This window comes from Podarcis cretensis (assembly GCF_951804945.1).
Source record: "Podarcis cretensis genome assembly, chromosome: 7".
NCBI lineage: Eukaryota > Metazoa > Chordata > Lepidosauria > Squamata > Lacertidae > Podarcis > Podarcis cretensis.
Genome location: NC_137176.1, coordinates 77,841,737 through 77,865,322, shown reverse-complemented (window position 1 = coordinate 77,865,322; position 23,586 = coordinate 77,841,737). Strand labels below are relative to the sequence as shown.

Genomic DNA, 23,586 nt, shown 5'->3' with positions numbered 1-23,586 from the left:
CTGACTTCCCCTCCGTTCCCTCACTCAGCGATAGGGGCGTGGTCAGCCCTGCCTCATCTTCTCTCCCCACTGGAGGGGAAGCCGGCCCTGACGCATGGGACTCTTCCCCCCCGCTACGCCCTGGTGGGGAAGCTGGTCCCGATCTCCAGCTGCTGCTTTGGGAGTCGCCGCTGGCCCCTTGCTTCTGGTGCGTCCTTCCCGGGACCCCCCTTGCCCTGGCCATCGGTGCCCCCTTCTGGGAATCTTCCGAATCGCTGGAGAAGCTCATGGAATCTCTCGGCCCACTGTCATACTCCCCTACGCTGCCCTTGGATTGTTCCCCTTCGCTCTCCGCTTCCTCTCTCCCCTGTGCCTCTGCTCCTGAACCCCTGACACTTCCCTATACAGGTCTGCCTTCAGGTGTCTTCTAAAAACAACTGATGAACTCCTTTTACCAGTCCACAATAGAAAGTGTCCTCTCATATTGTATCACAGTGTGGTATGCTGGCCTGACAGCCACGGACAGAAAGTCTCTACAGAGGATGGTGAATGCAGCACATGATATCATGGGCTGTTCCTTGAGTCCGCTAGATGACATCGCAAGGGATCGTTGCCTTAGGAGAGCGAGAAAAATTCTCAGGGATGACTCACACCCAGGTCATCACCTCTTTAATCTTCTACCCTCGGGCAGGAGATATAGAATTACAATCAGCTGTACCAACAGGCTAAAAAATAGCTTCTATCCGTGGGCTGTTAGGCCGTTGAATGAAAAACAGCATAGTGAAATTGACTTGTGAGGTGGTGTGTTGTTTGATAAGAGACTGAGTGTTTGGGGGGGGAGGCTTGTTTAATTTCATTGTACACAGGTTGTACAATGACAATCTGTGGCGTAGCGTGGGTTGTCAGCACCCGGGGCAAGGCAAGTAATTTGCGCCCCCTAACCCTGGATTTGCGCCCCCTAACCCTATCCCTAACCCTAACCCCCAGATGTTGCGCCCAGTGCGGCCGGGGCCCCCCTGCACCCCCCACGCTACGCCACTGATGACAATAAAGGTATTATTATTATGTATCGTTCTTTAACTCCTTGACATCTGATGGGAGGGCATTCCACAGGGAGGGCGCCACTACCGAGAAGGCCCTCTCCCTGGTTGCCTGTAACCTCACTTCTCACAGTGAGGGAACCCAAGGTGGTGCATCTGTGGTTCCAATGCTGTCTCCCATCCAAGCCCTGCCCATACCCAAACCTGCTTATCTTTAAGAAGGTGGTGGTCTTATTTGCAGAAGGTCCCAGGTTCAATCCCCGGCATCTCCAGGTAAACCTGGGAGAAACTCCCTGACTGAAATCCTGTAGGGCCACTGCCTGTAAGTGCAGACAATCCTGAGCTTGATGGACCAAGGTAGAGTTCTAAACTGCTTGGGTGGGACCAAGCTACTGTACCTGAAGGACCATTGCACTTTATGTAACCCTGTGAGAGAACTGAGACCTTCCACAGAGGCCCTTTTCATGGTACCTTCAGCTATTGGTAACCCAACAACACACAAGAGGAAAAATGGGGGTGGGGAATAAGAATGTTATGTTTCTGGATAATATGTTTTGTTTTAATTTTGGAAGAAAAAAGTTTTTTTTTAAAAAAAAAAAGTTTGACTCCATGCAAGGCAGCTTGGTGTGTTCATATGAAGGAATCTTGTATGTGAGGCTAACTGCAGTTTGGAGTTGAGGGTGAGTGAGATCAGGGAAGCAAGATGGGATGAAAGGGTTAACCGACCTTCCTGCAGCTGCTTTTAGGTGAAAAATGAGACCTGGATCTTTTCTTTTCTTTCTTTTTTTTAAATAGATTTTATTAAAGTTTTAAAGGTTACAAAAAGAAAAGTAAAAAAAGTTAAACAAACAAAGCACAAAAACAAACAAAAAGAGAAAAAAAGAGAAAAAAAGAAAGAAGAAAAAACACAAGTCCAACCTTTACATAACTTTCTTTCCTTTGCTTATTTCCTTGACCTCCTCACACCTCCCTTTTTTGTATTCTAGTTCAATTAGATATTTCAGCAAATCCTTTCCATCTTTGTTTTTATCCTAAAAATTTATCTTAATATACTATAATTTTACATTCTCCTCTTTCACTAATTACCAATCCATTTTTACTTAATCCTTTATAACATTTCTGCTAAAACCACATAGCTTCATTCCAACATCCTTCTAACATTCCTTAATTTTACAATGTTTCTGTAGATAAACTTTAAATTTTTTCCAATCGAGACCTGGATCTTTTCTGGCTTGATGCTTAACGTGTTAATAATCTCCCAAGTACTTCTCAGTGGATGAAGTACAATTTTTCACTCATTTCTTCATCCTCATAGCATTCCTGAGAATTAGGCTAAGACAATGGAAGTCACCAGACCACCAGTGGCCTGCAAACTTCATTCAGGTGCTCTGGACCCCTGACCATTAGGTCCAGTCGTGGCCGACTCTGGGGTTGCGGCGCTCATCTCCCTTTATTGGCCGAGGGAGCCGGCGTACAGCTTCCGGGTCATGTGGCCAGCATGACTAAGCCACTTCTGGCGAACCCGAGCAGCGCACGGAAACACTGTTTTCCTTCCTGCTGGAGCGGTACCTATTTATCTACTTGCACTTTGAGGTGCTTTCGAACTGCTAGGTTGGCAGGAGCAGGGACCGAGCAATGGGAGCTCACCCCGTCGCAGGGATTCGAACTGCCAACCTTCTGATCGGCAAGTCCTAGGCTCTGTGGTTTAACCCACAGCGCCACCCATGTCCTCTGCAGCATACCTGCATTAAATACCCAAGCTTCCTTTATGACTAATGTACAAAAGACACATCAAACCAGCAGAACCCACCTTATTAGAGTCTCGGTCATTTTATTTCTTTGATAAAGAATTTAATCATTTCACAATTATTGTATGAGCCTGGAAAAAAGCTGCAGAGGCCAAGGTTGGTCTTGCCTGCAGGAAGTGAGAGTAGCACATTTAATATTGAAATAGGCCTGTTGATATGAAGGTCTGCAGTACAGGCATCTCTCGTGGCCACCTGGGGGCAGCCTTGAATATCTATTAAGCAAGGGGTTTCATCAGTCCTTTTTATTAGGCACTTTTTAATTCCAACCATATCTTCTCAGAAGCCAGTCCTATTTGATTCAGTGCTGCTGACTCCCAGGTTAGTGTACTTAGGACAGCAGGCTGAGCCATTTGCTCTTATCAAGGACTGACTTTTAAAGCCAACCTGGGCCACTGAGATTATCAGGCCTGCCCTGAGTAATCCTTGCAGTGTATTTTTAGCCCACGACTTTTATCACAACCGTAACTTCTAGGTGACCACACAGAACTGAGGAGGAAATGCACCTTGTTTAGCAGCTTGCGTGGTGCTTTGCAGAATAAAAACGTAAGCAAAAGGCAGGTCCCCTGCCCCAAGGAGCTTACAATCAGAAACTGGTGGGGAAAGATCTACCCACTCTGGAAGAATGGCAGATGCAAGTAATAGACTATATGGAACTGGCTGAAATGACCGGCAGAATTCGAGATCAAGGAGAAGAGCAGGTGGAAGAGGACTGGAAGAAGTTTAAAGTCTATCTACAAAAACACTGTAAAATCTTTGAATGTTGAGGACATTGAAAAGGAAAGAAGGGGTTCTAGTGACTGAGTTAAATAAGAGCACAAAGGGAGGGATCAAGAATCAAAATGAACAAAGATTGAGCTTGCTGAACTAATTATTACATAGAATACAAGATCGGGAGGCGGGTGGAAGTAAGGAAAATAAGGTTTTGAAGGTTATAATTGGAAAGTGAGGGATTTTTTCTTTGTTTTTTTATGTTAAAATCTCCTTTTTTCTCTTTTTTTTTGTCTATGTTTTCGTTTTCTTTTGTAATGTTTGTGAAAAATTTTCTTTTTGTAATGTTTGTGAAAATTTGCTTTTTTGTTCTTTTTTGTGAAAAATGCAATAAAAATTATTTAAAAAAAAAAAAGAAACTGGTGGGGAAGATGCTGTTCAACGTCTGAGGTCTTGTGCTCCTCTTGGGGCGGCGTGGAATCTGGAGCACTTACGGGAAATGGGAAGGAAATTCTAGTTTTGGTATTGTATTTCGGTCTCTACAAGACTGTTCAGTTGCATTTATGTTGTATTTATGTATACACTTACTGGATTTTAAAATGCGAAGCAGTTTTAAAATGTGTTTCAATAAGCAAATAAATAAATAAAAGTATGAGGGTTCCATGTGTACCACAGTGAGAGTGCTCCTACTCACGAGGAGTTGGCATTAAGCAAGTAAGCAAGGATAAAGTTGTGCCAGATCCAAACCCTATTCAGGAGCAAGACTGCTGCTGGCTACGCAGTTCCAAGCCTCTCAGAGCGAAAACAAGTCTTTAAAATAGAGTTTGGCTGTAAAAACACCCTATTTGCCAGGTCATGTGACTGAGCTGAACAGAGTTAGGATCCTGCATAAGCCCCACTGCTTGGTTTTGATACTGACATATTCCCAGAATGGTCCTTTTTTTGCCAAGATGACAAAGCTGTGCTGGTGTATCTCTGGGACTGCTCTTTCTATTCAGAAATTTCTCCTCTTCTTGTTCAACTGAAAACGACCCCTTTGATCTAATCCTGCTCTGTGGGGCAACAGTGAGCACGTGTCTTTGCCCTCTTATTTTTTTATCTGCACGACAGCCTTGTGAGGTAGTCCAAGCTGGGGCAGACTGATTCATGGGGTTCCCCAACAAGCAGCGTAACTGGGCAGGGATTTCCAACCTCAATGTTTCATATGCTAACCAAACAGCCACTGCCACCACTGTGCTGCACTAGCTTTTTTTATACGGTGGAAGTGAAATCATAATCATAGAACACTGCTGGAACTGAGGCAATGTGGGAAAGAGAATAGTTGTCTCTCTCCTCCAATTGAGTTGGCACGATAATTAACTACGGACCCCAGAATTTCGGGTTCCCTTATAAACCTGTGCCCAAGTTTTGCAGTTGTTTTGCAGAGGAAAAAACCCCATGTTTTGCAGCACCCCACAAACTGGGTACAGTGGTACCTCGGGTTACATACGCTTCAGGTTACATACGCTTCAGGTTACAGACTCCGCTAACCTAGAAATAGTGCTTCAGGTTAAGAACTTTGCTTCAGGATGAGAACAGAAATCATGCTCCAGTGGCGCAGCAGCAGCAGGAGGGCCCATTAGCTAAAGTGGTGCTTCAGGTTAAGAACAGTTTCAGGTTAAGTACAGACCTCCGGAATGAATTAAGTACTTAACCCGAGGTACCACTGTAATTGATACATCAAACACAGGGTTTGTAATTAACACCATCAGTGTCCAAATCACTCCAAACCAGTGCCAACAGTTTTGCAGCAAAAATCCCATGTTTTGCAGCGCACCACAAACTGAGTAACTGCTCCTCAATCCAGGGGCATAGCCCTGGCATTAATTCAAGTTAAAATATTTCCAACTACAGGGGGTGGGGAGGTGCTTAACTAATTCAAGTTAAAATATTTCCAACTACTAGGTGGGGAGGTGCTTAACCCTTTATAACCCAAACAAACACTACATATTTCTTCTGCTCCATTATAATTTACAGTACTTTACTTTTCCCCAACCAGTTGCTTAGATCAGGGATGGGGAACTGTTGTCCCTCCAGATATTGCTGGACTCCAACTCCCATCAGCCCCAGCTAGCAGGACCAGTAATCTGAGATGATGGGAGTTGTAGTCGAGTGAGAAAACAAGACCGGAGGGCCACCTGCTTCCCACCCCTGGTTTACATAATAAAACACTGATTAAGCATTGTACAACTGACATTTTAATTATTTTTCCACAACAGGCATTGTCTATCAGATTAAAATGCAAATAAGTCTCTTGCCTGCTCTGCGAAGGATTGCCAACTGACTAGCAAAATGCCTGAGCTTGGACCTTCAGCGGCACCAAATCTGATGCACCAAAATATAAGCTCTCGCCATGATTAGCTGCAGAAGCCTGCAAGGTCTTCTGCTCTTAAAGGCACAGTTGCAGAAGCAGCCAAAAAGTTGGCAACCTTCCTTCCCCAATTCTATGTGACACAAGAGCTGGGGGGAGAATCATAAGCAGTGTGTTGGTTTCCCCTGAAGCACACACTGCTGTGTCTCTTCAGCAACAGCAAAGATGTTTAGCACACAGAAGGCTCACCTTTTGGTCCTGGTAGAATGGTATGGGTGGAACAGATCTCCGTCGCTGACCGGTTGTCGTCATCCAAACCAAAAATCTGCACTAGGAGGACAAGAAAAAGCAACAGGGAGGTTTCGTGTTTCCAAAGTTGGTTCTTCATGCTGCTTGCGCCGTTCAGCTCCACAGGAAATGCCCTCCCTCGTTCCAGCCTTAATAATTGCTAAAATAAGATTTCCCATATAACTCTGGAAAGCAAGCTCAATTGAAGATCCCGCTTGATTAGAGCTAAATAGAGAAAGGCCATCAAGAGGCCCTGTGTGTGGGGGGGGGGTGTGGGTGTGTGTGTGGGTGTGTGGGTGTGTGTGTTAGCATACACTGTGCAATATATTTATGCAGCAGTGACAGTTGTTTATTAAAGTTTATCTCTTGGCTGTGAAATAATTAAGTGCAGTGGCCGGAGGAGATGTCTTGAATGCACAAGCCGGCCTCTGTATTTGCCTGCTGGAATCTGAGAGCTGATTTCTTATGTTTGTCAGAGAAATATAATAGAAAAGGCATTAAGGCAGCCATTCTAAAGACATTGCCTGGAGAGTAATCCCTGTTGGAGATAATGGGACTCCAGAATGTGTAAACACACCTTGCACTGTAAGGCTGACATGGCCGTCTCTACCATTGGACGGAGAGAGACATGGGCACTTCAGAAAAAAAGGATGCTGGAGAGTCAGGGAGCAGAATGAGGTGTTGGAGGACAGAGCTGCCTATGCCATTGCCTGCTAAGGTGACCTGCGCCTCTCAAGTGCAGTGGAAGTCCTATTGCCATTCCGCCACATCTGTGCATGGAATGCGAGAGAGGCGGTGCCATTTTGCTCTTTGCCTCAGGCTGCAAAATGGCTTGGGCTGGTTCTCAGGGGACTCAGCTACATTAGTCAAAAAATGACATTTTGAATTCGTTATAAACATGCAACACCAGGAGGCGCCAGAGAGGGAAAAAATTACCGTATATGCAATTTTTACATAGCGTTTTCTGCCCCTTTGTTATAACAATTTGATTTGATTGGCAGCCCTGTTTAGGGAGGCTTTTAATGTTTGATGCATTACTGTATTTTAATATTTTGTTGGAAGCCGCCCAGAGTGGCTGGGGAGGCCCGGGAAGCCCTGCTGAACTCAGACCACATCTGCACAATATGTTTTAAGCAGTATTTGTGGGGTCTTGTCATCTGGGCAGCTCAAGACCTCCATACACACTGCCCAGGCTTGCGCCCCACGAAGGTGTTGCTAACATAGCAGTTTGCCTTCACCCCCGGAGGCACATTCCATTGCCTCTTGAGACAGACGGATGCCAAGAACAACACTTTAGTCATGGCTTCCACTGAAGAATCCTGGGAGTTGTAGATTGCTAAGCGTGCTGGGAGTTGTTACGAGACCCCTGTTCCCCTCACAGAGTTGCATTTCACAAGCCCTCTAGCCAGGAGATTCTCGGAATTGTAGCTCTGTGAGGGCAATGGGGAGACTCTCTTAGCAGCTCTCAACACCATTAACAAACTTCTGTTCCCAGGGTGCCTTGAGGGAAGCCATGACTGTTCAAAGTGGTATTATAAATAGTGTTGCTAGGGACTCAATAATATAATTAGTTCCTTGTTCACAGGACCAGCATAAAAATAAGCAGAGTGTGGCGGCTGCTTCAGGCAGCAGATATTGGTGGTCATGACAGGGTATCAAATTGATGGTCATTTAATTCATGGATATATAATTTCTATTGCCTGAGAAGTGAGGGGAGCGCTTCTGCGATTTTGGCCTCAGCTGCCAAAATAATTTGACCGGCCTTGGGTATGATGCCCCCTTAATGCATATTTGCATTTGCTGCTGTTCCTCAGACAGCAAAATGTCTTGAACCAGGCCTGCCTGTTCACATTTCCTCCGTAATTCTGCTTGTGGGCTATTTTCTCCTTTAGAAGCATAAAATGGAGACTCCGTAGGCACACAGTCCAACCAAATAAGGGCCGATGGAGATGTGATGTTGTTTCTGTTGACATACGAAGTACAGTGGACGCTCAGGTTGCGAACGTGATCCGTGCGGGAAGCACGTCCGCAACCCGCAGCGTCTGCAACCCGCAGCGCCACGGGTTGCGATTCGGCACTTCTGCGCATGCGCAAAGCACGATTTAGCACTTCTGCGCATACGCAAGTGCCGAAACCCAGAAGTAACCCATTCTGGTACTTCTGGGTTCAGCGTGGTGCGCAACCCGAAATCACACAACCTGAAGCGTTTGTAACCCGAGGTACGACTGTAGTGATGATGGAAGGGGGAAGGGAGATTTTCTCCATGTGGGGAGGAAGGAACATGCTGTTTTTTGTTCAGTACAGAGGTTTTCAGCCTTTTTGAGTCCATGGCTTCCTCCCTACATTCTTTCTGCGGCACCCCTGTGGGGCTCAGGAGCCCAGTTATGTCACCCCCTGCCTGCTGAGCTGGCAGCCTCTCACCCTTTTTCAAAAACCGTCCCTTGTGTGGTGCTCCCTCAGCCCCCTCTCCTTGGGAGCCCTCTGAGCAGTTGCTGCAGCCCCCCTCCCTGGTCTCTGAGCCGCCTCAGCTCCAGGCAACCAGCACGCCCTGGCCAGCCCCAGAGGCAGCAGTATCAGGGCTGCTGTTTAAAGACTATTTAGTTAAATGTGTTAACTTAACTGGAAAGCTTGCAAATACCAGATAGGCTTAGGATTAAAATATGCAATGTGACGAATTAATATGTTTAAAGTTGAATTGTAAAGAAAGAAAGATGTTAAGTGATTAAGTTAAATTTTTAAGAATTTAGGTTTTGGAAAACCGTTAAAATGATATACACTGAAATTCAACCGGGGGATACGAGGAATTCACTTAACAATGTTATGAAGTTTGGTTTAATTACGGTTGAGATGTATTTTTGTCTGTTTGTTTATTTGTTTGTCTGTCTTAAAAATTTTATATGGAAAATTAATTTTAAAAATTGGGGGGGGGGGAGTAGCCAGGGCTGCTGCAGCAAATAGCTATGCAAGCCTTTAGGAGCCAGAGATGTGAGAGGGCAGCAGAGGAAGGAGGGAAGGAAAGAGGGACAGAGGCCAGTGTTACCCATGGCACCCCTGACCATCATTCAAGGCAACCCAGGGTATCACAGCACACTGGTTGAAAACCACTGGTTTAGTAGATTTCTAAGGGAGCTGGGCATGTTTAGCCTGGAGAAGAGGAGGTTAAGGGGTGATATGATAGCCATGTTCAAATATACAAAAGGATGTCATATAGAGGAGAGAGAAAGGTTGTTTTCTGCCGCTCCAGAGAAGCGGACACAGAGCAATGGTTCCAAGCTACAAGAAAGAAGATTCCACCTAAACATTAGGAAGAACTTCCTGACAGTAAGAGCTGTTCGACAGTGGAATTTGCTGCCAAGGAGTGTGGTGGAGTCTCCTTCTTTGGAGGTCTTTAAGCAGAGGCTTGACAACCATATGTCAGGAGTGCTCTGATGGTGTTTCCTGCTTGGCAGGGGGTTGGACTCGATGGCCCTTGTGGTCTCTTCCAACTCTATGATTCTATGATTCTATGATTCTATCCTGCTTTCCAACTGGAGTTGTCAAAACAACCAACAACAGTGGATGCACCAAGAACCACATGCTCACGAAATAAAACAGGCCTAAAAAGGTTGCCGACCCCCGCTGTAATCGATCTACATGTCCCAGCTTAGTTTGTTAAAAGGCAGCTCTTTCCTGTGTCAGAGCTCTTAGATCTAAAGTTTAAAATAAACGCTAACTTCCACGACCCGATAAAGCTCTGAAGAGAAAAACTACCCTGGGAAAATATTTCCTGCTCCGTTTTCATAAATATTTATGCAATTCCTTCTGGAGCACCCGTTTCGCCTTGAGAAAAGTGAACACACGTCTTCCTGTTGCAGAGTTAACTGTTTAGATTTGAAGTGGTTTGCTTAGACTGGGGGAGATTTAGGAGCAAATGCTAATGCCCACCTTGAACAGGTTCAGAAATTTTGCGATGGTGCTGGAAGGCTGTTGCGTGTGAGGGAATCTAATAATAAACGTGTGTTATTTATTAATGTTCACATTTTTATCCCCTCCTTTTTCAGTTTATGGTAGATAGATAACAGTGCAAGAAATACAAAGACAGCGTAAACATTAAAGGGGAAATGCTCTGGGAAGACCTGGCGGGAGCAGCAGCTTGCAGCTCAGATGGCCGATTCCCAGATTCACCAGCTTGGGTCCCACTTGTGGGCTTCCCAGGGACGTCTGGGTGGCCACTGTGAGAACAGGATGCTCGACTAGATAGGCCTTTGGCCTGATCCAGAAGGGAGGGTCTTTTTATGTTCTCATACCCCCAAGAGCCGAAGAATTGATGCTTTTGAATTATGGTGCTGGAGGAGACTCTTGAGAGTCCCATGGACTGCAAGAAGATCAAACCTCTCCATTCTGAAGGAAATCAGCCCTGAGTGCTCACTGGAAGAACAGATCGTGAAGCTGAGGCTCCAGTACTTTGGCCACCTCATGAGAAGAGAAGACTCCCTGGAAAAGACCCTGATGTTGGGAAAGATGGAGGGCACAAGGAGAAGGGGACGACAGAGGACGAGATGGTTGGACAGCGTTCTTGAAGCTACCAGCATGAGTTTGACCAAACTGCGGGAGGCAGTGGAAGACAGGAGTGCCTGGCATGCTCTGGTCCATGGGGTAACGAAGAGTCGGACACAACTGAACAGCTAAACAACAACAACCCCCGAGAGCAGCCCCTTTCTTTTGTGCCATGCCCCATTGCATCCATTTTGTGACTGGCACCCACAGCACTTAATTTGTAAAATCAAATTAAACAAGACTAACAGGATCAGCTGCCGGAGGCAGACACCTCACTCTGTCTAATGGTGGGGCCAGCTCAGTTGCTGCAGTTTACCTGGCCACCATTGGGCTAGGTTGTCTGATGCAGCAAAGCAGTTCTTACTTTCTTATTTACCAGATCAGAGAGATTGGCAGGCTAGCGAGTGTACCTTAAGCAAATACCAAGTTCCATTGGAGGACCACCGAGCAAAACATTTTGGAAATGCCCTTGTAGTACAGAGGTTAGCAGAAGGTAGGTATGAATCTAATGGTAGATCTTTGGGTGACTTGGGGGGGGGGGAGTCTTTTCCACCTGGCTCTGGCTGGTGGATCTAGCTGGATTAAAAAACCCCAAATGTATCCCGCAAGCCTGAAATCTGTCCACCCTTGATATAGCAGATGTAACTTCAAAATGTTTCCTTAAGGGTCAAATTAATATTCAATACAACAGCAGATCACAGGAGAAGCTCAGAGTTAAATCTGTTTTCCAGCTATGTATCACAAGCCAAGATTTCGTTAGGTCCCACAGTTGACAGTAATTTTCCTTCCACTGGAAACCAAAGAGGAGCATGTGTTCAAAATCAAATGATGGAAAGCTCCATTTGATGTATAGCTGGGGTTGGGAACCTTTGAAAATCCAGATGTTGTTGGACTATAACTTCCCTAATGTTGGACCATTGGCTTTGTTGGCTGTTGATGATGGGAGTCGGGAATTCAACAACATCTGGAGCGCCACACACTCTTGCTATCAGGCCATAGGGCAAGTGGAGCCCTTTACATAAGTAGTTCCACTTATAAGTATGTCCATCAACCTGCTGGTTGATGCAGCAAGCTGGGACGCCTGCAAGTAATTTCTCTGCTGCTGTTTTGTGTGGCCGGCCCTACCATTAGGCAAGGTGAGGCAACCACCCTCAGGTGGCTCTGTGTGCCTTATGCCAGTCATACACTCCCTTAACTAGCTTGCGGCCCTCATGTGCACTGTGGGATGCCATCCCATTCAAGTAAATTTCAAGTGCTAGTCCAGTCAGCTTCTACTCATGGAGGGGGGCGGGTGGGGTGCAATCTTGCCCTGTGCCTCAGGCAGCAACATGGGAGTAAGGTGCAGACTGAGGGGGCCTACACACCACCATACATTTAAAGCACATGACAAAGAACCATGGTAACTGTATTTTCTCTGTCACAGAGCTACAATTCGTTCCTCCCTTAACAAACCACAGTTCTCAGGATTTGGGGGACGACGTCATGTGCTATAAACAGCACCCTCGGTATGTAATGTTTTGTCTCCATATCCCCCTAATAAGCCATCTCACCACATGCCTTTTGAGGTCCCTCGCAGCACCTTGACTCTATTTAAAGGTTAGCTGATGTGTCTGTGATGGCCTGGGATTTGGACTCAGAGGCTGAACCTGAGGAATCCCAGCCTGCACAGGAGTCCCCGCCTCCAGAACCAGCTGAGGCGGGGCTGGGGCCTGAACCTGAAGGGTCCTCAGCTGTGCTGGATCCTCAGATGCAGGCACCAGCTGAGTCTGCTCTGGCCCCTGCGGAGATGGAGGACCCATTGCCTGCAGGTGCTCCACTCTTAGCCCCATCAGGGAAAGAGGAGGTTGCCTCTGGGTTTGGTAACCCTCCAGCCTCTCCTGAGCTGCAGAGGCCCAGGGCAGAGAGGCGGAGGGAACTAAGTTCCTGCAGGAGGAGTGCTCGCCTCCAGGCCAGGAGAGGCAAGTCAGCCCCAGTCCCAGGTGGCGGGAGCAACATTGTTGGTAACCTGTTCCTGCCAGCACCTTGTCCTGCTCTTCTGCCAGAGTTCCTGACCTCGCCCGACTCCTTGCCTTGGACCCTGCTTCAGCCTTGATGGACAGCCTACACAGCACACCCTCGACCCTGGACTGGACACGGACCTCGCCACACAGTACCCCCCCCCCCGGGACCAGCACAGTGTCCCATGTTCCCAATTCTTTGGAGCGCCAATTTGTCCAGCACAGAGTGTCGTTCGCCTCCCTGCTCCCCAAGTTCTTCTCTGTCTCGGTTCTGTGCATGCATTTGTAACATTCAGCAGGCTATGTGCCCAAAGAACGCTGCTTTGTAGGCAGATACACAAATGTTCTTTTTTAATGTCAGCTTCCATACCCTTGCTGACCTCCCGCTGTTCCCGAGTATGTTTGGAGAGGGGTGGCCCTGTGGTTGAATTTCTAATTGGCTGTGTGCCATGACTGGTGCTGGGAATTACATTTTGGTGGTGTGAGGCGGGATAGGAAAATGGCACAGGGATTCCCAGGGGGCATGGCATCATCAGCACACATGCCGTGGCGTTATGTGCTGGAAGACGAGCTATTTCTGAGCATTCATGGAGGAAGCTTGTAATTACAGAGCTCATTCAGAAGGTCACACAGAGGTCAGATTGTGGCACCCTAAAAGACGAACACATTTTATTTCTACACAATCGTTTGTGGACCAGGATACACCTCATTTATTTGCATTTATATACAGTGGTACCTCGGTTCTTGAATGGAATCTGTTCTGGAAGACCGTTAGAGTTCCGAAACATTCGAAAACCGAGGCGCAAAGGGCTGTCTTCAAATTCAATTGAGAAAATTGAAAAAACACGCAGCGGGAGCCATTCGACTTCCAAGGCGAGTTCAAAAATGGAAGCATTTACTTCCAGGTTTTCAGCATTGAGTTTACAAGACGTTTGTCAACTGAGACATTTGAGAACTGAGGTCTTCATCAGAAGATCTTAGGGTGGTTCACAAAATACAATACAACACAATACAATACAATACACAAGTAAATAATTAAACCAAAACAATAACCCCTCCCTTCCTTCAGACACATTTAAAAGGCTATAATATTAATCAGCCAAAGACCTAGTTGAAGATAAGCATTTTCGCCTGGTGCCTAAAAATATATAATGAAGGTGCCAGGCAAAGCTCCCTGTGGAGAACATTCCACAAACAGGGAACCACTACAGAAAAAGACACGTTCTCAAAAAAACCCAGAGTCCTTTCTGCTGGGGATAACCCAGACTGAAACTCCCAGGTGTCAGAATAGGTTATTCATGTACACAACAACTGTGGCCCATGTTTTGTTAGCCCCAAAATGGAAAGCGAGCGAGATCCCAACTAAAGAGGATTGACAACTCAAGTTGATAGAATATGCACAACTTGCAGATTTAACATACAGAATAAGAGAGCAAGAACATATGTTTTAAAGAATATTGGAAAACGTTTATTGAGTATATGGAAAATAACTGTGTACAGCTGAAAACACTGGCAGCATTAAAGTTAAATTCAACAGAGTGAATAATTCTTGATGGATGTTAATAGTGGAAAATGGATTTGAATGGCTATATAGTAAAATAGTCAGGGATGTAAGATATGCAAAATGAACCAAGGGAAGAGAAGAAGCCACAAGATATTTTAAAGTTTGTAAAATGTTTGTTTGAAATTGTAAAACAGAAAATTTAATAAAAATTATTATATATAAAAAAGACACATTCTCATGTTGCCACCCTCTGGACCTCACACAGAGAAGGCACATGAAGAAGGAGCTCAGATGATGAACGCAAAGTCTGGGTCAGTTTATATGGGGAGAAGCAGTCCTTGAGGTCTAAACCAACACTTTGAATTGGGCCTGGAAGTAAATTGGCAGCCAATTCAACCAGGTCAGGATCAATGAAATGTGCTCAAATCATCTCGTCCCAATGAGCAACCTGGTTGCTGAATTCTGCACCAGCTGAAACTTCTGAAATGTCTTCAGTGGATGGGTGGCAGATGTAAAATTGTGGTGGGTAGCTGTAAGTAGTTAGGTTCATAGGGAAGCGAAATGTCAAAAAATTACAGATAGTGACAATTCAGATTTAGCTACTGTGTGGCAACACTTTTCAGCAGCAGTGTGATAGGTAATAAACTGATCACAGCAGCGTTAAGTGGCAAAACAATCAATGTGACTATGCAGATTAGCATCTGTAGGCTGGCCCAAGACAAATTGGCACCTAAGGTGGATCCCAAGACCCTGATGTTGGGAAAGATTGAGGGCACAAGGAGAAGGGGACGACGGAGGACAAGATGGTTGGACAGTGTTCTCGAACCTACCAGCATGAGTTTGACCAAACTGCGGGAGGCAGTGGAAGACAGGAGTGCCTGGCGTGCTCTGGTCCATGGGGTCACGAAGAGTCGGACACGACTAAACAACAACAAGGTGGATCCCAAAATGGCAGCCCCTTCCATGCCAGGGAAAAAGGGGTGAGGAAAGATCTACATCAGGAACAAGGGGGAAAGAAATATCAACATCAGGATCTCGTTGCCCCTGGGAATCCTGCCGCCTGAGGAGGTCACCTTACCTTGCCTCATGGGTGCGCCGGCTCTGAGTCGAAAAGTAAACCATGGTCTCTGTTCAGACCTAAATAAGTTGTAATTCAGCAATGCCATGCTGGGGCCTCCCTTTAGAATTCTGACGCCAGATAGGAAAGTAAAAGGAGGCATTTGGAGGCAGTAGACTGGATGTGGAGGCATGAGACTGAGGTGATGGCAGAACAGCAAAGGGGTAAATTATATGCAGAAGGGGAAATGGCAGGGACAAAAGATGATTTGGGATGGATAAAAGAAAATACTTATTGTGGTGCATAATTAAACTATGGGGTGAATATGCTCCTACAGGGGGCAGTGTTGGCCACCACCTTGGATGGATTTCAAGGTGAATTAGGCAAATCCATGGAAGATAACGCTGTAAACAGCTGCTAAGAATGGTGCCTATGTTTTACCTTCACATTATCTCTTAGAAATCTCCAGTTCCTATGACTGAGCTTTTTCACAAAACCACTGCAAGCCTGTGGCGTGGATCTGACCAATCAGAACATTGGATCTGTGCTTTGATGTGCATCGAGCTACCCAGCTATTGTTGACCATGTCCTGTCAATGGCCATATATGTGCAACGGCACCCATCCACGAAGCTTCAGCCACATTTCTGGGCTTGGAACTCTTCCCCAAATACCGCTAGGCAATGCCCACATATGGCTATGGAGCGGCACACTCCACGCCTGGCGGGTAACGTGGTATGAAGCCTTCGCGCTAGTGTGGTAAGCCAATTCCTGTAGGGTGCCGATCTCCACCAGAGATAGATTTTGCTTGGCAACCAGCAGCGAGAGCAACCCATTGTGGCTCAGCCGTTCTCCGGCCTCCTGCATGCTTCACAAGCAAGCACAGCACCAGAAAGAATTTCTCCAAGTGTGTGTGTTCTCCTCTACAGAGTATCAGCTACAACTGGCATGAGTCAGTAACCCGCAGAGTCTTTCCCCATCATGTGTGGGCGACAGGATACCCACCACAGCACAGCACTTTGCTTTCTCTCCATCGCAGCGTCATTAATGTGGACTTCTTTCATATGGACTGGGCACTCTGACAAAGTGTATCTTTATCCTCTGTGGTAGCATTCCAAATTGATGTAGCAATACATGGACTTTGAGACTTATATGGTCAGGAATGAGAATTCAGCTTCCCTCGCCTTTAAACATTGCTTTTACCGAGCAATGCGCAAATATTTTACTGAAAGGACCTTCACAACATCTTCTGTCCTTGCTCCCATCCTCTAACCTGTAAATATCTGTTTCACGTCAACTCACCAGTGGACTGTTTGATAACTTGGATATTCCTGAGAGCAGCCTTTTTGAACCTTGGGTACCCAGAGGTTTATTGTTGTTGTTTAGTCGTTTAGTTGTGTCTGACTCTTCATGACCCCATGGACCAGAGCAAGCCAGGCACTCCTGTCTTCCACTGCCTTCCACAGTTTGGTCAAACTCATGCTGGTAGCTTCGAGAACACTGTCCAACCATCTCGTCCTCTGTTGTTCCCTTCTCCTTGTGCCCTCAATCTTTCCCAACACCAGGGTCTTTTCCAGGGAGTCTTCTCTTCTCATGAGGTGGCCAAAGTATTGGAGTCTCAGCTTCAGGATGTGTCCTTCCAGTGAACACTCAGGGCTGATTTCCTTAAGAATGAATAGGTTTGATCTTCTTGCAGTCCATGGGACTCTCAAGAGTCTCCTCCAGCACCATAATTCAAAAGCATCAATTCTTCAGTGATCAGCCTTCTTTATGGTCCAGCTCTCACTTCCATACATCACTACTGGGAAAACCATAGCTTTAACTATACGGACCTTTGTTGGCAAGGTGATGTCTCTGCTTTTTAAGATGCTGTCTAGGTTTGCCATCGCCTTTCTCCCAAGGAGCAGGCATTTTTAAATTTTGTGGCTGCTGTCACCATCTGCAGTGATCATGGAGCCCAAGAAAGTAAAATCTCTCACTGCCTCCATTTCTTCTCCTTCTATTTGCTAGGAGGTGATGGGCCCAGTGGCCATGATCTTCGTTTTTTGATGTTGAGCTTCAGACCATATTTTCTCCTCTTTCACCCCCATTAAAAGGTTCTTTAATTCCTCCTCACTTTCTGCCATCAAGGTTGCGTCATCTGCATATCTGAGGTTGTTGATATTTCTTCCAGCAATCTTAATTCCGGCTAGGAATCTAGCCCAGCCTTTCGCATGATGAATTCTGCATATAAGTTAAATAAGCAGGGAGACAATATACAGCCTTGTCGTACTCCTTTCCCAATTTTGAACCAATCCGTTGTTCCATATCCAGTTCTAACTGTAGCTTCTTGTCCCACATAAAGATTTCTCAGGAGACAGATGAGGTGATCAGGCACTCCCATTTCTTTAAGAACTTGCCATAGTTTGCTGTGGTCGACACAGTCAAAGGCTTTTGCATAGTCAATGAAGCAGAAGTAGATGTCTTTCTGGAACTCTTTAGCTTTCTCTGTAATCCAGTGCATGTTTGCAATTTTTGTCTCTGGTTCTACAACTCCCATCGTCCCTGACTGCTGGCCCTTCTCACTAGGGACGATGGGAGTTGTAGTCCAACAACATCAGGCAACCCAAGGTTGTGAAGGCTGCCCTAGAGTTTCAGATTGATTGTTCCCGGTCTAAAAATCAGGGACAGTAGAATTGCAATGCCTCTCCTAATTTCAACACACCTTTAATGGGATGCAAAATTGGGTGAGGAGTTTTTGGAGATGGGGAGGGGCATGACGAAGGGCAAAGTGTTTGTCCCACTTAGGGGTAGTAGCTTCAAATTCCCTGCTGCTATTGAGTGACAGTTTTCTTCGGAATCTCTTCTACCCAGAAGACACCAGGGGAAAGGAAGGAAGCAATAGTTCCATTTCCTGCTTCTGTCCTCCCTCTAGTTTCAGAATAGCACAAAACTTCCTGCTCTTGGCATAGGCAAATCTGTAAATTCGGTTTCTCGTTTTTCCAATCTTAAGTTCAGTTCTCTACATTTCCACAGCAGTTTGCAAACTTATTTTTTTAAGTCTTCATGAATATTTGTTAGCATTTTAGTGCATTTTTTTCCAAATACAATATACACATTTTTTTTTTGTAATATACACATCTTTGTAAAGGAGTTTTCCTAATATATGCATTCTTATGCACACTTTACCCCAGTATATATGCTTTTGCACACATTACTTGGCTGGGGAACTGCATTGCAAAATTCAGAGAAATGTGAATTAAGAAGAATGGCTGAGTTTCATTCACATATTGTTTCAGAACAATCTGTGAACTGAATCAAATATCTGAATCAAATATCCTTTCCTCACTCTGGCATCATCTGGGTATAAGGGAACTTTGATGGTTTGTGCAAACCTTTTAGTAACATTTTCTCCGCTCAGTCACCAAATTGAAGCCTCAAAAGTTCTGTTAAGTACTTTCAGCTCTATGGCTGACTTTTCTCAGTCAGAGATGTATTATTATGAACTGCAGAATATCTCTATTTCATACTACTAGAAAACAGTTTTTTATTTCACTGTGAGTGAAACTAAAGACATTTTTTTTTTGCCGGAACTTGATTACAATTGATTTGACTGCCTGAGGCCAGATGAAATTTATTTCTATTATTTATTTGTTGAAAATAAATCCCACCCCTCCTCCCAAAGCAGCCCAGGGCAACAAACCAACAAGTGATAAAACAATAAGAACATCTCAGAAACATCTTTAAAACACTTTCAAGACAGATTAGTAATGTTATTTAATTTATATACTGCTTATATGCCAAAATGGCTTCGAAGTCATTTACAACTATAAAATCCATCCATGATTAAAATACACAGTAACTTTAAAAGATCGTCAACTCTTCATATCTATAGCTATATCTACCTATATATCTATATATAGAAATAGATATATATAGCTATATATATATCTCACAGAGAGAGAGAGAGAGAGAGAGTAATAAACAGCAACAACAAACAAACAGCATTTTTTTGACCTGGACAGACACTGGAGTTAGTCAGTTGCATGAGTCATTACGGAAAGAAATCAATGTTGAGATGGCATGGTCCCTTAGGGCATGACTAGTAGCTGCATGCAGCTTGGGTAAACTTTCACTGCCGCATCAAAACAAACCCTCGAGCCCGAAAGGTAACCACTGAAACAGCTACCGCTCAGCCAAATTATAGTGCTTTTAATTGGAGCGCAACATAGAGCAGTGTGAGTCACCCTACCGTTACTTTTCAGCAAATACCACTGCATTGTGGATAACAGCTTCAGTGTGTCCCAGTGGCAAAGACTCAACAGACCTTGCGGAAACAAACCCTGATCCAAATAGAAGTTCCCTCACTTTAACCAACCTTTACTCATCACAGCTACTAGTAATTCCTAGTGGTCTACACATATCCAGAACTGGAGGTCTTTAGCAATGAAAGGCTCATGCAGATATATATATATATATATATATATATATATATATATATATATAATGCTTTATTTAAATAAGTTTATACACACAGAGAGAAAGCCAGTCGTGATTCATAGGAAGGCACAACAGACATTGTGAATGGAACAATCCAATAATGCTAAAAAATAACATCTCAAGTTAGTGAGCCACTACATTGACATGGTTTTATACAGGTGTAATATGTTTTTAAATTTATTCCAGTCCAATATACATCTTTCCCAAATTTCCTTCTCGAATATATCTTGCCCATAACAGGCTGAGGAGGATAGAACTGAGAAAAGCTCCCAGCCTGACATCAGAGCACTTTTTTGTTCCAGAGCTTTTCCCTGCTCTTTGCTGCTGAACCGGAGCAAACAGCAATCCATGGTGAACCTGAATTGCTGTTCGTTGCGCTTCAGTTTTAGCAAGCGGGTTTTCATAGGGAAAGCTCTGGGATGAAAAAAGCAGTGTTCTGACACAGAGCTTTAAAGTGCAGACCCGTGTTTGCTTTCCTCTTTCTTTCTTTGGCGATTGCTCGTAGCCGAATAAGATTGTCTTCCATAAACACAGTTTTAACAATGAGTCCGTAAGTGACTGTGGAGGCCAATTCTGGACCCACAAGTCCTTCCACAGTGGGAAAATTGGTTTCGGGGTGGGAGTGGATCACGGTGTAGATTTGCCAAGTGTGCCTTCCTCTTAGCAATGTTTCTCCCTTGAGTCCTGAGTTCAAGTGTATTCAAAGTCCATGACACCTTTGGTAAAGGCTGTTCTCCAACTGGAGCGCTCACAGGCCAGTGTTTCCCAGTTGTCGGTGTTTATAGTACATTTTTTTAGATTTGCCTTGAGACAGTCTTTAAATCTCTTTTGTTGACCACCAGCATTACGCTTTCCATTTTTAAGTTCGGAATAGAGCAGTTGCTTTGGTAGACGATAATCAAGCATCTGCACAACGTGAGTTTGGATGAGCGCTTAGCCATGTTCATTCATTTCAATGGGTCTACTCTGAGCAAAAGCTAGACGAGTACAATGCGAATAAGTGGACTGACCCTAGCAGATGGAGACATTCATTTGGAACATATGTGAGCCTCGCCCTCTTTTCTGTTTCCCATTTTAGAGAGATGCTTTTGAAGCTCCTCACTGTCTGTTTGAGATTTGTCCAAAGCTTATGCCAGCTGAGCAAGGGCTTGGTAGGCTTCAGCATCCAGCAATAACATCACCATCATTTAAGAATCAACTCTTTCATAGAAAAAATATTCTCTAAATGGCCTTGTTTGGAAACCACTGAAACACATTATGATGGTGAAAGACGTGCTCCTTACACTCAGTAGGCCTGGTCTGTTTCTACTTTATCTTTTCGGTTAGGAGGCCTGAGGTCCGACCATTTTTGCTTACTGCTGCAACTTCTCCCTTTCGACTTGTTCCAAAGCTATTTGCATTGGTGGCTTTCAGTTTTCCACTGGGTCTCTCATGTGGTAAGACTACCAAGAGGTTGCCTGTCCTCAATAAACTCCCTACTGTTACTCTATGCAATGTCTGGTTTTCGTTCTTTTTTTAAGAAGTGGATTTGATGCTCTCCTTTCGTGATGCAGTTACCCGGTGCAGAAATGTGTACAAAAGTGTGCATATTGGAGGAATGCTAGTTTTAAAATACAGATAATGATGAAAATATTGCATACGACAATGCATTCCATTAGGCAAAATTGCATAACAAAATGTGCATTTTAGGGGAAATGCATGCTAAAATTCTCAGGAATTTTTGTGAGGACACACACACACACATTCCAAATTGATGCATAAATTCAGCAAACTGAAACTAAGGTTGATAAAACATAAAACTTTGAGAAAGCTAAATTGACATAAGATTGTAGCTTAAATGCACTTCACAAAAATACAGACAGGAGTGAGAAAGATCTACCGCAGGCATAGGCCCACTCGGCCCACCAGATGTTTTGGGACTACAATTCCCATCATCCCTGACCACTGGTCCTGTTAGCTGGGGATCATGGGGATTGTAGTCCCAAAACATCTGGTGGGCCGAGTTTGCCTTTGCCTGAAGCCCTGGGAAGCTGCCCTCTGCCAGTTAAAATAGACCAGAGATGGGGAATTTGTGGCTTTCCAGATCATGCCGAACTCCCAGTTCGCCTCAACTCCAGCTACCTTTGCCAACCGTTGGGGATGGTAGGAGTTGTAGTCCATCTAGAAGGCCCCAGGCTCTCCATCCCTGATGAAGACAATGCTGAGCTAGATAAACCAGTTTCAAACATTTCCTTCTTTCTACTCCTCCTGCTCGTTCCCCTCTAAATTCGGCCCACAGTCGGTCCAGGAATCAGCGTGTTTTTACATAAGTAGAATGTGTCCTTTCATTTAAAATGCATCTCTTGTGGGGCATAGGAATTCATTCATTTTCCCCCCCCCAAAAAAAGAAAAAAATATAGTCTGGCCCTCCACAAGGTCTGAGGGAAGAAGAAGAAGAAGAAGAAGAAGAAGAAGAAGAAGAAGAGAGTAGTAGTAGTAGTAGTAGTAGTTTGGATTTGGTCACTACCCTAAGGAGTCTCAAAGCGGCTAACATTCTCCTTTCTCTTCCCTCACAACAAACACTCTGTGAGGTGAGTGAGGCTGAGAGACTTCAGAGAAGTGTGACTAGCCCAAGGTCACCCAGCAGCTGCATGTGGAGGAGTGGGGAAGCGAACCCGGTTCACCACTACACCACACTGGCTCTCCAGTGAAAAAGTTTGCTGACCCCTGCTCTAACCAACTGATATTGTATTTGCACTCTAACCAACCACTTATATTATGTAGAAAACACAGCATTAGGAATCCTGAGTTTGTTGCATAATGTCTGGGACCAGCCTAAAATGTGTGTGTGTGTCTTCTTCCTTTTCAGAAATAAAGAATTTATTGCAAACAGGACATTAAGGCCCATGAGAATCATCTGGATGAATCCCAGTTAGAAGAAAGTTCTAAAAGCATCCTTATTGACACAGCACATGCATCAGAGTTAAGTTTAGGTCAGAAGTTCTGGAGGCCAGTGGAAAATGCAGAAATGTAGGCCGGCCTCCAGACAAGATGTCCCAAAGGTCAGTTGCTATGAAAAACAATGTATTCCCAAACAAGAGTTTGTGTAAGCAGCTATCCGCAATTGTGGGTGGGGAATCAGTAAATTTGTGCATGGGTTTGGCACACTCATGGGATACCAGCAAATGCCTCCTGGGTGGAGATGAAAGTGTCATTGAATTCTACTCAGTACTGATCCAAAGCAGATTCCAATGTATAGTTAGCAAAGTAAAAACCTAAACACATTGCAGGATTCCCAAAAAATAGACCAGAGGAAATTTATATTTCATCCAACAGAGCTCTACTGCTTCTGAAGGCAAATGAGCATAATGGTCACAAATCCAATACAATCAAGATTGGCACTGTCCATAAGAAATCCAGTTGCGGCAGACTTAACTTAAACTTACAATGACTTATAATAAGTCTAAATCTTAACACTAAGCATACTATGTACAGAACACCACACCAGACGGAAAACAGATAGAAAGAGAAAGTGAAACCCAGGCTCCTTCTGACCCTACTTTTATAGTCAGCATATAAGAGCACCAGTTTAAATCAGCTGTACTCAGCTTCTCTAAAGCTATAACCCAAACATTACGAACCTCCTGTTTGTTTCTTTCACACAGAGAAGCTTCCAGAACCGTCTTGAATTAATTAGAATAGGAAAGATCTCTACACATCTTTCTGCACTAAGAAATGCAAACTGACAGAAAGGATCTATTAATTGTGGTTCTCTCCATATCTCATTTCCCCAGTCTTAAATTTAGTTATCGACATTTCTGCAGCAATTTGATTTAAAAAAAAATAATTAAAAAAAATCTCGA

General features: G+C 44.6%; 2 protein-coding genes across 2 annotated transcripts in view; one reads left to right on the top strand and one right to left on the bottom strand.

Annotated features, from left to right (window-relative positions):
• Nucleotides 1-6,464, bottom strand: part of COLEC10 (collectin subfamily member 10) — a 31,013-nt gene extending 24,549 nt beyond the window's left edge. Inside the window, exon 1 of the mRNA XM_079984511.1 lies at nt 6,135-6,464. Within this exon, the coding sequence (XP_079840637.1) occupies nt 6,135-6,273 (139 nt within the window). The 5' untranslated portion in view covers nt 6,274-6,464. The remainder of the gene's footprint in view (nt 1-6,134) is intronic.
• The window catches only part of TNFRSF11B (TNF receptor superfamily member 11b), a 116,510-nt gene that overhangs the window by 38,580 nt on the left and 54,344 nt on the right, over nt 1-23,586 (top strand). The gene's annotated exons all lie outside the window — the stretch shown is intronic.